The sequence below is a fragment of the Bactrocera tryoni genome, chromosome 1 (assembly GCF_016617805.1).
Source record: "Bactrocera tryoni isolate S06 chromosome 1, CSIRO_BtryS06_freeze2, whole genome shotgun sequence".
Lineage (NCBI taxonomy): Eukaryota > Metazoa > Arthropoda > Insecta > Diptera > Tephritidae > Bactrocera > Bactrocera tryoni.
Genome location: NC_052499.1, coordinates 65,199,960 through 65,216,186, shown reverse-complemented (window position 1 = coordinate 65,216,186; position 16,227 = coordinate 65,199,960). Strand labels below are relative to the sequence as shown.

At 42.5% G+C, this 16,227-nt stretch overlaps 1 protein-coding gene across 3 annotated transcripts in view; it reads right to left on the bottom strand.

Annotated features, from left to right (window-relative positions):
- Nucleotides 1-1,788: 1,788 nt before the first annotated feature.
- Nucleotides 1,789-16,227, bottom strand: part of LOC120767053 (dedicator of cytokinesis protein 3) — an 88,537-nt gene continuing 74,098 nt past the window's right edge. Inside the window, exons 4-15 of one of the 3 annotated variants that reach the window (XM_040092907.1) lie at nt 13,279-13,399; nt 12,958-13,201; nt 12,638-12,858; nt 9,941-11,453; nt 9,013-9,833; nt 8,840-8,949; nt 7,350-7,367; nt 6,703-6,909; nt 4,263-4,437; nt 3,981-4,202; nt 3,671-3,907; nt 1,789-3,582 (exon numbers count right to left, since the gene is read on the bottom strand). In XM_040092907.1, coding sequence (XP_039948841.1) covers nt 1,816-3,582; nt 3,671-3,907; nt 3,981-4,202; nt 4,263-4,437; nt 6,703-6,909; nt 7,350-7,367; nt 8,840-8,949; nt 9,013-9,833; nt 9,941-11,453; nt 12,638-12,858; nt 12,958-13,201; nt 13,279-13,399 — 5,656 coding nt within the window. In that variant the 3' untranslated portion in view covers nt 1,789-1,815. The remainder of the gene's footprint in view (nt 3,583-3,670; nt 3,908-3,980; nt 4,203-4,262; nt 4,438-6,702; nt 6,910-7,349; nt 7,368-8,839; nt 8,950-9,012; nt 9,834-9,940; nt 11,454-12,637; nt 12,859-12,957; nt 13,202-13,278; nt 13,400-16,227) is intronic. The other 2 variants (XM_040092906.1, XM_040092908.1) reach the window with 2 other exon arrangements.

Sequence of the window (16,227 nt, the reverse complement as noted above, 5' to 3'; positions counted from 1 at the left end):
GTTTTTATACACTTGCAACATGTTGCTACAGAGCATAATAGTTTTGTTAAATGTTACTTTTTTAAACTTTGTATTGCACTTGACACGAGTAAACTGCTAATGAGTTCAGCGTGTCCATAAGAGATAAGATTTGCGTAACGACATCGACCCGGACTAACGTCGAACAAAGCACAAGGTTCTCAAAACTAATGAGTACACACACAGCTGTGCTGACGGTCCTCGGATTGCAAGAGCTACCTCGCTTGTGCGTTGAGTTTCTAATTTTGTTCCCGGCCTTCCTGAAAGCACTTGGTTAGAAAAAGCCAGGGTCTCTGCCGGTCACGTAGATCAGACTGTCGAAAGCATTTCTCAAAACTATCGTGGGAATGTTTTCTGCCGCCACAAAAGCTGTTTTATTAAATGTTGTTGCTATATTATGTGTATATGTGTACCTAACTAAGCTAACTATGAGTTATTATTTGAGGTTAAAGACGATGAAAAAAATAATATCGGATAATTTTTCCATAATAACTACTTTAATTTTTCAAAATTCCAATGCTTATGTATGTATGTGTGTATTTACTTAGAAGACTTTAGGATACGTACATATATATATTTTACAAATTCTCGACATTCGAATGCAATTATAATTAAAGTTATTCATACGTTACTGCTAAAATACAAATACAACATTAGTTAAAGTTGCCTGCGCGTTCGCAACTAGTAACTGCAAACGTTGCGCGCTTCACTTTAGTGCCCTACAACATATGATTAGTATATTCCAATTCATTTGCATATATGTTTGTTTGTATGTATGTATATATCTAAACGCCATTTGGCGTAATTTTGTTTGGCTATCGATAAAGAGTTAGAATATTTGAGTTACAATACTATTTGCAATAAAATCATGAACATTTCATGCACTTCGCCCCAATAACATCAACAACATCATCGCGGTTCATAGACGAATTCAGTTTGCGCATGCGCATTGTTGCGCGCATGCTGACAACAGTGCGCATGAATGTGTGTGGTTTGAGTTTGCACTTTGCTCACGTAATCCTCGCTCGAATCGTTCGTTGTCGACTGTTCGTACTCATAGACATTACTGCTACTACTATATACACTTTGGCTGCCGTATATCGTGGACTGTATGGGGGATTCAAAGTGTACCGCACGCGGCGACAACTCGTAGACAGGCTCCGGTTCCACGGTGAACGTCAAGCCACAGGAACAATGCTCCAGTAAAGGCGCAGACGACGCGTCCTGGGTTTGGGCCAATGGCTTTGGCAGCGGTAATAATGGCGGCAACGGTGGCGGTGTCACCAGTGAGGACATAGACGAGGAAGCATGCACCACTGCCTGCTCGGTTATCGTAGCCGCAACTACTGATGCTGATGTCGCTGGTAGAGGTGGTGGTGGTGGTGGTGGTGAGGGTGAGGAGAGACAGTCATGACAATAATGAACGCTATTATAATGATGGTAGTGCTGATGTATGTATGGTGATGATGATGATGATGTATGCAATGGGTTTGTGCTTGTGGGCAGCGATAATGAGGTGGCGGCCGTGTTGGCAGCAGCGTTTGCGCTTGTGCTGGCACTTGGTATTGTGATTTTGAATGGGCGCCGGCGCAAGGTTTGGCCGGCTTTCGTAGCGGTGTTGTGTGTGTTATGTATGCGGAGTAAGGGCAGCGGTGGCGGCGGTGGTGGTGTTGGTGAAGGCGTTTGTGTTGTTGTTGTCGATGAAGTCTCAGTTTCGGTCTCAGTCGTTGTGCCGGAGGGCGGCGGTAGTGGCGCAATGGGTCTCAGTACCGGCTGATGGCAGCGACATATTGCAACTCAAAAAGTGCCGCCATCATTGTGCGTTTCCTTGGCGGTGGCACTATCAACGCCGCCGCCGTCATGGGTTTTTGGTGTTGTATAACCGTCGTTGTGCGTGTTGTTGATGCCGTTCGTCTGGCGATTCGTATTGCTATGATTATGATTGCAATTTGGCTGCAAATGATGTGGATGTGGTGGTAGATGTGCGTGTGCATGATTGTTACTTGTGGTATGATTTTGATTTTGGCTTGCTTTGGGCAATGGCGAATGCTGCTCGTCGAGCGAAGATGAATCTGTCGTGTTCTGCGTAATATTCAAAGACTTGGGTGGTATGGGTGGTGGTGGCGGCATTGGCAGATCTTCGATATCAAAGGAATTCGCGGAGTTTTCACGTTGATTTATATTGAGTGTTGCGTTGATTGTGTAGGCGCTGTCGAGACTGCCATTCGACGCCATGCGACAGTGATCGCGGTGATGCACGGTGCTTTGGGAATTGCTCGATGACTCTTCGCTTAGATTATTCAAGTTGTTCAGCTCGTGTGAACTTGTCGTTGAGATGCCGGAATCACGAAAATCATTTGGCCCATAACCGACCACATTCAGTTGTTGTGTCTCGCCGACGCTCGTTAGCGAGTGTGGTGGTTGATCGGCTTCGGGATCGTCAAAACTAATATCCACCACAGCATACTTTTGACCGTGCTCATGCTGTTGCTGCTGCTGCTGTTGTTGTTGATGGTGTGCCGATAGTGGGCGACGTGGCATGGAGCTAGCCGACGGGTATTGGCTACTCGTGAAATCATTTATTGCAATCGGATTTGAGGCGCGTTTGTCGGGTGTTATGCCACGTGGCGGTAGCGGTGGCGCGCTTGGAGAACCGGGCTGATTCGTATTACGTTTGGGCGGCACCTCTGGCCCATCCATGCTGCCCATGAAATTCTGCGAACGCGGTCGATTCGGCACCGGTGGCACTTTGTCACGCGTAATCTCTACTGTGCTCATACTCTCATTGCTCAGCATTTGGTATGAATTAGTTATAAGCAATGTGTTTGCAGTTTCAACTGGGCGCAGCGTGTCACCCGGTCGCGTATATATATCATCATGCTCGTACACACCATAATAATTTGAGGATCCAGCATTTGTATTGGGATTACCCAGGCTCATAGTGCGATTCTCCGTTGGTAGTGGTGGCAGTGGTGTATTAACTATACTATCCGAATGTTGTCGCTTCAAACGACCGAGTCCCGATAAGCTTTGCTTTAGCTGTGAGAAGCGTTCGAGCAAACGATTGTGTAGCGGTTGTACGCCCGATGGCGCCAGTGTGCCGTGCAGCTCTAAGGCTTGCTCCAGCACTTGTATTTGCTCCAATATAAGCGCTTTCAATTTTTGCACATTCGCTTGTTGGCCGTGACCTTGTGGCGATTTGAGGAACTGTTCGGAGAAGAATGCCTCTTGATATTTGCTTATGCCGCCCATTACATTGGCATCGATAATGCCCTGCAAACGCATTGAGAACGGATTTATATTGCGTTTTGGTTCGCTGCGGTACTGTACTATCAGATCCCATAATTCTTTGCCAACATTGTTCATTGTCTCGCAGGCGAATTCGACGGGTGTGATTTCGTGCACTGACTTGTGTTTCACTTCGAACCAACGCAATATGCCCGGCAGTGGATTGGATATTTCGAGTTTCGTTCGTTCGATCCAAAGTGATTTGAATTCGTTATCCTTATCAATCGGACCTTTGTAGATGGGGCGATCGTAGATGAAGCGCGTCACGTCGTTGACCTTGAAAGGACAATGTTAAATAACGGGTTTATATGCAACTGAGAATAAAAGTTAATGCTCAGTTCATAGGAAAGTTAAATATACTCACTTCATAGAATCTAGCAATTTTCTCCGGCACCGGCACCATTGCCGTCTTCAGCGCTTGCGCATCGCCAACCGGTCGCACATTACTAATCTGTATATACTGTTCGGGTGCAGTGAGTATCGAGTTGTCCGGTGGACTGTTGTTGGTTAAAATTTGCGCTGTGGGAAATTCGGTTTGCAAGCGTTGTGTGAAAGCACCAATGCGTTCGTACTCCAAGCCGCGATATACAAACTGTTTATTCTGTAATTTTAATATAAATTATTAGTTTTTGTGTATAGTATAATTAATAAAACACAAAAGAGGGGAGACCTACCCGCACGAATAGCGGAAAACCCAAACCATAGAAACCAACGCGGAAATACTCCGGCTCCGGCCGCAACTGTGTCAAGATATTTTGAAAGAATTTCGCCTCCAAAATAAGTATTTCACTGAGCCTATTGTAGTCGAAGCGGCGTGTCTCGTAAAGCACAGCCAATTCTTTGCATAACGGTATACCTTTCTCCCAACATTTGCCCTTATCGAAATATTTCAGAATCTGTAGCAGAAAAGCGTTTAATATACGTAAAAAATTAAAGGGTTATAGTGGCTATTTTACCTCGTGATAAAGCCGCTCCTTGCGCTGCCACTCCGGCTGGCCAGTGTTATCACAAGGCGCAAAGCAGAGCGATTCCCGATCCCAACTGAGCATATTAGCATAGAGTTTGAGCGTGTAGCCGGCCTCTGTGTAGTTTTCGGCTTGCAAATGCAAGTCGTGCAGTTTGTAGATATATCTGAAAAAAAAGAATCAAATATGATTTCGTAAAACGAATTTTCACATACTTAATGACTTTGAATTTGTATTTCATTATTTTTCGAAATTATACATTATTGTACATGTAGAAAACGATGCAGAAATATTTGGTATAATGATAAATGCCGTGCCATCACAAAGCCACCTTGCAGCCGGTTGTGACGGAGGCTGTGAAAGAACGATACTGCGAGAAGAGTAGGGAAGAGATATGTTTTTTCAAGAAAAAGTAGAGAGAGCCAGAAAGACGTGAGTGCCGTGAGCTTAAGATGCTGGCCAGCAGTACATCGATTCGAAAATTTTACTAGACATTAAAGCAATAAACAAATTGGTTTAAGCCCGGAGCCAGCTTCTGTAAAGACAATAATGCTAACCTGATAACAGACACCGACGATAATATTAACATTTTTGAGGGAACACATGTCGACACGGTTTAATGCTGAAAGCAAAGCTGCGAGGGATAAAGAACCCGCATCAACAATCGTAGCGACATTATCGTTTCGCAACTTGACAAAGATGAGGTCAAAACAATTCTAAGGTGACTTAAAAACAGCAAAGCAATTTGGATGCCTTTGATTTGTTAATGACACTCAGAACCTCCCCATCGGTGAAAGCAACAGTTGTGCAGTATTTTGGCATTTTGTGCAATCGTCGGGTAACACATCTTTTCGCCTTATCCACCGAAGGGTGCAGTATAAATTGTCGGCTAATATAGCTCGCGCACTTCTTCGGGTCCGAGGAGGCATGATCGTCGAATTGGATTTCGACACGGTTATGGTTATGTCTCCTCGGATTGGATAGAGATTTGACAATATTCACCCCGACGGAGAGACTTCAGGTGCTCTACCCATTTCGTCTGCTTATTTGATTTACCAGTTGTCGAAATTCCAAGTTGAGATCCATAATGCGCGGGCTACAAGGATCGACCAGGCGTAAGGAGTCGCACTCGTTTGCTAAGACTGCTGATTCAGTTGCAAAATTGGATCGTAGTTCGCGAATGAAGCGAGCAGTAGCAGCAACGATCACTTTGCGGACTTGAATTTGGGCAGATAGTCTGATGCGGGAGTTAGCATCGGTCGCCAGGGTATGCTGTTTATAAGACCACCACTGGCTATTGTGATGTCAAGTGAGCTCCCATAATTCTGGTGGGGCTTTGTCATTAATGGTGCAGAATGTCGAATCGTCTATCTAATCCGCCAGATCCCCATTCCCCTATGTTCGTTTGATAGGCAGGAGAGCCAAAGGTCTGAATAGGAGTTACGCTGTCTAGTTGAGCTCCTTGGAATCGTAGAGGTTCCTTGTTGGCCACTAGGCCGCGAATTGGGTGCATCTTGCAAGCCGTTGAGTCGCAATATTGCGTTGGCAGGAGGGGCATAACGTGTGGATCACTACCTATGTGTCTTAAGACCTGAGCAGGTCTTAAGATGGCTCCAACCATTGCATGAATTGCGTCTAACCGAAATGGAATTATGGTGAAGCCTTATTGCGCAAACACAGCAGAAAAATTCCTCCGAGCCCGGTTTAGACTCAATGTCAGTACGGATCAGGAGGATACGAGAAACACTGCTGCTCTAATGATGACAGTATTAACATGTTACTTACCGATGGTCGAAATGCCAGCCCCTGGCCGGATATAATCCGGGTCAATACCGGTAACGTAGAACCGGCTGCCGTGGGAATTGTTTATTTTGGTAGCCTCATTGGTGCTTGATTCATATTTATATTGCAAAATGAAGGGATCTGATGGACTTTAATATTGTATTAGTATTATATAGGAAGTAGGCGTGGTCAATTGCGTTCATTTTCAAACGGAAGGATGAGGATATCAAGTGATTGTCAGATAAATCAGTGTTTTACTCCATTTTACGCAATAAATACCTTATAGACTTTTACTGACCAAAAAATAAATTTCAGTAATTTTAAATTGTTTGGATAATTGACATGGCTTAGAGGAGAACGTATATTGTATAAAAAAGATTTTGTATAAGGGATCATACAGAATTTGTCCGAAAAGTAATAGGAATGATTTTCTTTCGCCGCGACTGCTAACGAAGGAGCGGCTGGTCAGTTGTCTCCGAGCACCTAAAGAGTCAGGACAAATATTTTCGCGCGACGTGTTTCTGTGAGTGGTGCAAGCCAAAATAGCACTTTTAAATTTTGAAATTTATTCCAAACTCTTGCAGTACAATTAAATGGCATAACAACAACGAGAGGAGTGGTGGAATAATTAAATCTTTCTTTTACTCACCGCAAATACATTTCCTTGCGATTGATTTCATTTTTATAGAAATTCAGTAAGTTCACTGTGCAGGACATGCGCTTGTCACGATTCTCCTCGCCCTGCATAACGCTGCGATAATCCAACAGACGTTCCAATAAACGCGTCACAGATGCTATGAAAGCAATGCCCGAGTCTTTCCAATTGGGATTCTCCGATTGCACTTTCTCAAGCAAACTAAATAGAGTCATTTTGGAAACCATTATTTTTTTGGAGTTAAATAGAGGTTAAGTTAATTTAGATAATAACCAGAAAATTTATTTTTGTGAAAATCGAAAATGTTAGTCGACAAAATAAAGTTTAGTGTTAGCATATTAATTCATATTAAAATGTATAAAAATGTTATATAGTTAGTGTCTGACAAATGCAGCAGCAAGCCACATACATACAGCTATATTTGGCCGTAAGCAACATAATTTTGAGTTGAAATTTTAATAAATAATTTAATTTTTACTATCGCTCGTTTAGTTGTGTTGAAAAAAAATTAATTCTAAGAATAATTCAAATAATTTAATGATAGAATTTTACAATGAAATGTTAGCAAATCATAAAGAATAGTTATACTACAACAACAAAGGAGAATGATGACAGCATATGAGTTGATAATTTTCACTTACACCAAGCTTAGATGTTCCCTTCGTTTGGTTGGTTGCATTTTGAGTTAATTAATTGTATGCATAGTTAACATGTTTTTTTTAATAGGCGATTTGTAGGCGATGGACAGACATTTAACATGATAATGATTAGTATAAAATAGGCATATCTTTATACGTATATACAATTTGGTTTAAAGAGACAACTGAAGAATTGAAAAACAAACACAAACACATACACATACAAGCATCGATATAAAAAGTTTAACACCGCAGTGTAGGCTGGAGTAAAACACAAAAAATATCCTGTACACGATTTGTCATACACGGAATCCTCGATAATAATAATGTAAAAAGTTCAACCCCGAGCTTTTATGATTAAGTTGTTCTGCAATTGACACTTTTTAAGGTTAAATACTGAGAGAGAAATAAGTCTGTAAAACGTATTGTGATTCATTATTCATTATTTAGTCCCTATAAGGGTGGGTAGGGTTCAGTTAAGTTGTCATGGAGGTCATCCAATGGTAGGCCCAAGAAACGTGCTGTTTCGACGTGATCGGACTATAGGGAGAGGGGTGTCAGATGTTAGGGCTTGCGAAGAAATGGTTAGAGTCATGCGGGGACTCGTTGCGTGCTGGATATAGTATAGTTCATATGCCGGCGTCTATTCTGGACTTTAACTTGCTTCAACTCGAACAACTTGCAGCAACTCGAACTCGTCATCTGCAATGGTTGGTGGTTTGACTCCAAGGTAGTCGGTGAAGATGTTCATGGCTACACGGTGAATGAAGGTCAGTGCATGTCTTACATCGTCAACGTACTTGAGAAAGCATCTCTTGATCAGGTCAGGCAGCTGACTGTAGGGATGATTTCTACGAAAACACCGCAGCAGAAACTGCTTGGAGAGGAGTTCATTATGCTCCTTAACTGGGAGCATATAGGCCTCGCTGTACAAATGTTCGGCAGGAGACATCAAGAGGTATCCCGTTATAGTCACGAGTGCGGTGTTCTGACATGTCTGAAGCTTCATCGTTTGCGTTTCAATGCATCGAAGCGATCATACTGGTGCGGCGTACTTAAAGACCGGCCGGCCGATTGACTTGTATGTTACCAATAACGTTTCTTTGTCTTTTGTCAATAATCGCGGTCTTGTGAGGAGTGAAGAAGCATAAGCTGTCGAGTGTCGCGCATAAAATCTTAGGGTTATTGACAGTCGGAATTATAACAAGATCGACACTACAATATTAAGGTCAAGTCTGTACACATCTAACCTCGTTTTGATCGGAAATTATTATTATCCAAGACAACAGTACAATACACGAATACATTGTTCAAATCGGACTATTATAGCATATAGCTGCTATACAAACATATTAAAATCTTCCGCTGTTACATATATAAGACTGTCATCTTTGGCTCTGTGTGGTATAAAACTTTTACGTTTTTACTCCAGCTTACAGCGGTTACTTGTTGAAGCCAACATTTAACTGTTATTTTCTTTTTAGAGAGCTTACATTGTGCTGAAAAGTTCGCGATACTCATCATCGCCTTTATTTTCGCTGATAAGCAGATCCAACTTATCGATAAGTTCACTCTCCACTAAGCGGAATGAACCACGTGCGCTCTGAAAAAAATCAAATACAAATGTGATATTTACGCTTTGTTCCCCTACGAACCAAATTCTTACTTGTTCGCATTGCATCATGTCGTAGAACACCGTGAGGGTCGCTTTTCTCAGTGCCTGCTCAGGCACGAGCGTGACCTCCAAGAACGGCCCAACCATCGAGGGTATAAAGTGTAATTTCTGCTCGCCCAACTGTGACCACATGCTTAGTATCTGGAAGCCCATTAGCACGCGCATGTCACCATGAGTATTCAAAATCTTTCGACGTTTCGGTTCGCGATATTTTTCCAATTGCAGTGAGGGCTGTGTTAGAAATGTTACCGCCAAACTGAAGTAAGACCACCAAAGTGGTGAGTCAAAGGATTGTGGACCGAGAAAACGGTAAACCAATGGTTTAGCGAACTCCTCCAAAGCCTTACGCAGAACATCGTTGCAAGCCAATTTCATGATCAGCCAATCGGTAGGGAACACTTGCCAATCTTGCGAGAGCAGTTCCTCAAACACCAATAAAGACTTGCTGAGGAAATCTTTCAAATCACGTGGATCCTTATTTGGGCTCAACTCGTCCCAGTAGTGTTTGTAATGTGTCTCATCGAGGAGCTGCAACAGACCCAGTAGACAAGCGACCAATTGTGGCAGCACAGTGTTGGCACCTTCCATCATAATGCTTATGGTTTTTATGAGTATGCCGAGGATGTTTTTACACAGCGAATCCAGATCATGTTGCAAAGTATTTGTGACTTTTTCGCGCTGCTGACGCTGCAGATCGTAGAGGTGATTGAGAATTTCAGATATTATTTCGGCACACAGGCGTAGCTCATCGCGGCGACCAAGGTGCATGCGCAAATGTTTGCAGGCGACAGAGAGCACCACAGTGCGTGAGTCTAAAAGAAGTGGAATTCAGTGGAAAAGTAGTTGAAAAGTTCCGAACAAATTAAAGCTAAAATTATTTTAATACAAAGAAATCTATATACAGAACTCCACGACTCACCATCTTCGTGAAATAGCTCGCCAGACACCAGATCCTTAACCGCATTCAGCTTGGCCTGCACCAGACGTACTGGCGCATCTCTGGGTATGGCATCCAGCATATTGCGTGCCAGCATACCCAACTCCGGCGCGGGTAATGTGTCCTTCAACTGCTCCAACACCACGCCGGTGGAGTTCAGCAGCGCCTCTTGTGTGGGTATGATTACATCGTAGGATGGCACCGCCAACATACCGTTGAGCGCCGTAAAAAGCGAGTGCAAATCTCTGCGGAACGAGTCCTCATACTGGCCGCCGGTAGCGCGGGCAAACAGCTTGCGCGATTGTATCAGCAACTTAAAGATGTACTCTAGCGAACTGAAGCATTTCTGAAATGGATCTGGATGCTCAGCCTTGGTCATAAACACAGCCATATGCTCAACCGAAGTTATCAAACCCTTATAGACGAGCGCGGCTGCGAAGTGATTCTCAATGTAAGCATTCATAACGGGACGAAAATGTTGGAATTTATTGCTTTGCAAGACGCTGAAAATGCTGACGAGCACATGAAAGACCAGACCCGAATGCTCAGTGCTGTTACCTTCCTCATTGGAGAACATGGCGAATAATGCATCGAGCACATCTTGCAGGAATTTAACCAGCTCCTCGTCGTTCAAACGCAACACACCCGTAAGTGAGTCTTGTATCGTCTCGGGATTTGTACGCCACTGCAGTAGCGACAGCAGATCGGCATTCTGCGTGAGTTTCGTCGAACATAAAAGTGATTTAATGACAAAAACTTCCTTTGAACTACGATGGAATATGGAACTGCAATCCACTTTGGCGTGCGGATCCTTCGGTTTGCTTGGCAATTTTAGATAATTACCGGCATGCAGTTTGGCCAAATCTTCACACTTGTAGACGTACAACTCGTGTTGGCCATCGGTCAGTGTCGCACCACTGGGATCCATAAGACGCGCAAAGCTGAAACCGAAGAGTTTCGGGTCCGATTTATCGCGTGTAGAACAATGACGAAACTCGAAACGCACGTGCGCAGCGGAGAACTTATCTATGGGCACACTCAGGCGCAACATTTCATTCCAACAGGGAGAGTTCTGATGATACAATATCATGGATTTGTAGTAGCTCTGCGAATCCATGCCCGAAGCGCCCCACAAACATTCCGTTAAAATATTACCAGCCGTGTCGAGAACAACCACGGTAGTTAGTATATTTTTTGCGGTATTCTTGCCGCCACGCTCGAACTCGGCGCGTTCCAGCGTAATAAAGAGATCGTTGCGCACGTCGCCGGGCATGATGACATCGGGAAAGCCCATTTTTCGTGTGATTGTCGTGCCTTGAAAGAGTAACGGTTGCTCTTGGCGCGCCTGTCCGAGTCCGCCGTGCAATAGCTTCAACGAAACTACGATACCCTGTGTATTTTGATTGCCTGAGGTTATTGGCGAGAATTTGCCAGTGGATTTCTTAATAATTAATTCGTGTAGTTGATGGAAGTCTTTTTCTTCGCATTGGTAAATCTAAATTGGTTTAGCGTGGTAAAAAAAAATTGTTATCAGAAAAAACATTTAAATAATAAATGCCGAAAAAAGAAGTTAAATATCTTATCCTGTACCATATATCAACCCAAATATAATAAAGTATTCACGAAACAAAAAGAAAACCAAGAAACAATTTTTAGATAACACGAGTGCAGTCCGATAATCACCTAGACTCTGAGATAGCTGAGATATTTGGGATCTTAGAAAGAAAGTTTGGGAACAGTCGAAATAGTGGAATTCACCAGAATGCCCACCGTTTTTTAAGGTTTACAAGGCGTCATCTATATATGCATTCATTTTTAAATAATATTTGACCTAATAGACCACGTCCAGCACGCAGTGAAGAAAATTTAGCAGCCGTAGCTGAGAGTGTACACGAAGATAGTTGATTCGGGCCCGTTCGCGGCAACTCGGACTGCGCAGTTTACGTCGAGATCTAAAATTGAAAGCGTACAAAATACATCTTGTACAAGAACCGAAGCCGCTAGATTTTCCCAAGCGTCATCGCTTCGCTCTATGGGCTCTTGAAAAGTTCCAAGAAGATCAAGCCAAATTTTGTTCAGCGTTGAGGCCCATTTTTCGCCTTTATTAAAACATTAGCTGGTTCTACTTGCCCAAACCCTTCTAGATCCCTCGCTGTACTTGGAAAACCTCCGTACAGCCAATTTTTCAGATGGCTTAAAGTATTTGGAGCGCGGCTGAGTCAAGTGTATCGAACTGAAAAGAGACTAGTTGAGACTAAGTACTCATCGGATCGTCGTCGTATATACGGAATAGCCATACTTTGGTACTTGTTTTATGGTTTCCTCAAACATACGCCGGCTTTGCAACACCGGATCATGCAGAATTCGAGAAAATCAGGTAACAGACCTGTTTCTTAGTAATGAAAAATTCTAAGCTTTCTAAGAGGTCCGCGTCATATGGGGAACTCGGCACTATACCGAATTTTTGAGCTTTAATATACCATAGACCCGTTATTTTTTATTTTTGGATCAAAAACATGAATTTCCCAGACTTAATAGGCATAAATTGCTGATGATTTTCAGTACAGACAATTTTTTACTTTTAGCTAAGAATTGCTGGATTCTATGAATATCTCTAACACTACTAACATTATTACTATAATTATCATATTTTGCAATTCATATTTTTTATTGACCCACCTTAAAGTTATACTCTTTCTCCTCCGACTCAATTGAGCTGTCATATTGTGTAATATCGTTTAGCGGCAATACACCCACACCAAATGGCCGACGATAGGTTGGACCCGTGCAAGAGAGGCTATTATTCTTTTCCACCTTTTTGCCCGTTTCCGAAGGGTTAATTTTGCCCACGCGCATTACCACAGCCACTAAATGTAGGTCTTCATTTAAATCGACAGCACCTGGAAGAAAATAAATGCAAAATGGTTAAGAATTTTTATACGTACAAGTAGTTCTAGCAGTTTTCCCATTTGCATAACATAAATTTTTTGAAGACCTACCCAAATCCGTGAACACCGTACAATTGCTATGCAATTTTTCTATGTAATTTGAGAAACCGTCTTTGGAGATCTTAACCAGAAATCGCTCGGACAACGCACGCATGCGCATCGGATTAGCATCGTATAGATAGAAATATACCTCAGCATCATCGCCGCCGATACGGTGGCCGAAATCACGCATACAAAAGTATAAATGGTGTGTGAGAATTTTCCGTTGAACTTTGCGACGCAACGTGCCTCGGCTCTGTAGGTGAAGTTGGATGAAAGGAAATATATATTTAATATGTTGTTGTTAATTTTTTTCTATTGAGTCCGTCTTACCGAAGATGCTTTGGCATTGTCTGCGCTAGATACATGCACATTGTACAAACCTACAATGCCGATGTTGTGCGGATCTACAGCTAGTGGACCGATACGTGGCACTTGATCCAAGCCGAGCTTTCTGCAAGAGAAAAAAGTTTTTTTGTAGTTATTTCTCTGCAACATTTTTTTACCAACAAATTAATTAAAAGGTTCATAACAATAAAATTAAGACGACTATAAGCATTTGTGGAAAACGTCACCGTTTCAAAAAAAAACCTCCGAAAAACCGAAATCAGCTCTTTTAGCGAGCGATAAAATCTGTATTTAACAAGCAAAGTTTTTGGAAAGAAGTTGTCTGGAGAATGGAGTCGTGTGTAGAAGTTCACGCGAGTGAGGAAATTTCTCTGATGGCTAGAAACGATCCTTTTACATATGGCTCAAGCACCTCACGACTTCCGGTACTAGAGCAAGTATCCCCTGGGTAGCCAAAGAACATCCATTTGAAGGCGAGCTAAATTGAGAAGGCGAAACATCCCCTCCACAGGCTTGTGCGCTTAGTTTGGGAGCCACCACGTAGAAAACGTCCCCAATGAAACGAAACAACAAGCCCCGGAGGAGAATCCCCCTTTTTGATGACGATCATGGCAAATGAATTAAAGATAACGATTTAAGGACATGCACCTGGAATGTCCGGACCCTTAATTGGGCAGATGCCGCTGCCCAGCTGGCTGATGTCCCCATTAGAATAAAGGCTGACATCACCGCCGCCTAAAAAATGCGATGGACGGGAGAAGGACTGAGGCGAGTGGGTTCTTGTGGCATTTACTACAGTGGCAATATAAAGGAGCACAAATTCGTCTAGCCACAATCCGCAACAAAACGAAGTTTTTCAACATACCACTGATTTGCGCCCATGCCCCGACGGAAGAAAAGGACGATGTAACCAAGGATGCCTTTTATTAGCACTTGGAATGCACTTATGTGAGCTGGCCCCGACACGATGTCAAAATCGTGCTTGGCGACTTTAACACCAGGGTAGGTAAGGAAGGCCAACAGTCGATAAATTCAGCTTCCACGAGGAAAGATCCCCAAATGGGTTGAGGCTGATCGACTTCGCCCAGGTCCGAAATATGGTTATCTGTAGTACTATGTAGATTCCGGCATAGAAAAATTCACCAAGCTACCTGGCTGTATCCGGATCGAAAAGCCAACAATCAGATCGATTATATTGTGATAGACGGAAGGCACGTCTCTAGTGCTTTAGACGTGCGTACGCTCCGAGGCACTAATATCGACTCGGACCACTATCTTTTTGCAGTCAAGATATGCACCAGCCTCTGTGCAGCAAAAAACGCACGTCAACAAACACAAGGAAGGTTCGATGTCGAGAAGCTCCAATCACAACAGATAGCCGAACGATTTTCTACACGACTTGCACTCCTGCTTTCTGAGAGCACTCGTCAAGAACTCGGTATAATGGAACAGTGGGACGGCATTTCAAATTCCTTAGGTACAGCTGCAACCGAAACCATTAGTTTTCGGAAAAAGCAAAAGAAGAGAAAACATACTGCCTACCTCGCAACGTTACGATCGACCACAGCACGTGCGGGATGGGATAGATACCGAAAGTTGAGGAGGGAAACGAGACGCATTTGCAGACAGAAAAGGAGATAGGCCGAAATGCGTGAGTATGAAGGAGCTTGACAAGCTGGCCGACAGGAGTAATATATATGTATAGATATTGATATCATTGGCCTCAACACCTGCGCTTCTTCTTTCTCCAAACTGGATAAGGAAAAAAAAGCAAATGGGCAAAGTGAACGAGGGCAAGACGAAATATCAATAACTATCATCAAACAAATAGTCGCGCATTCCACGTTACTATTCACAGTCATAACTTCCAAGGCTTAGATCATTTCGTCTATCTTTGAACCAATGTCGCAGTGGAAATCCAACGCAGAATAACTCTTGCCAAGAGGTGCTACTTCAGACTGAGTAAGCAATTAAGAAGTAAAATCCCCTCTCGACGAACAAGGACCAAATTGTACAAGTCACTCATCATTCTCGTCTTGCTAAATGATGTAGAGGCATGGTCGATGACAACATCTGATGACTCGACGTTGTGAGCTTTCATGAGAAAGGTTCTGCAAAAGATTTATGATCCTTTTCCCGTTGGCAACGGCGAGTACCGCAGGTGAAGTAACGATGAGCTGTAGGCGACGACATTGAGATAGTTATGCTCAATAATCTGCAGATTTTTATATATTGGGTCAATAGACTCATTGCGGGTTCCCAAAAGCCGCCGAAAATCAAAAAGCTTGAACCAAACTAAGAAAGCCGGTTCAAATTTGATTTAAGTGTATGACATTAAAAAAAAGAAGTTCACTTAATTTCATTCAGATAAATGAATCGATGATAAATATATATATGCGATATAAAGTTAGTTGAAAAGACGAAATTTCTTTGATTTAGTATATGGAAAGATCTGGATATATTTCTAATATGTTTAGTTACGATCAAGATAACATTCTCACGAAGTTCAATAAGAGCACTTCGACATTGACGGATATTTATAAAAAAAAGAACAACCTCTAATATATCATAGGAAAGCTGCTGAAAGCTATGTACTGATTTCAACTATTTTGCATCGCAGTTGTCTTATGTCATGTATGTCATGTCATGTTGTCTTATGTCAAGTATTTCATGAACTTTCAGCTAAGCTTTATTTTGATATCTTTCTTGATACCTTTATTGAAGGTGGCTTGGTTGTCAAGCGATTTCGCCAACTTCGAAGTTACGTTTATATTCACATTGTAAGCAGTTTCTACCAAAGTCTTTCTGACTAATCAGATCCGGCCTATAATAGGGTCTAAGACTATCTATTAAAAAGTATCTGAACCAGTATGATTCAATTTGTTATGACCTCATTCATTATGATTGTTTATGAATAATTGTTCCAATAATTTG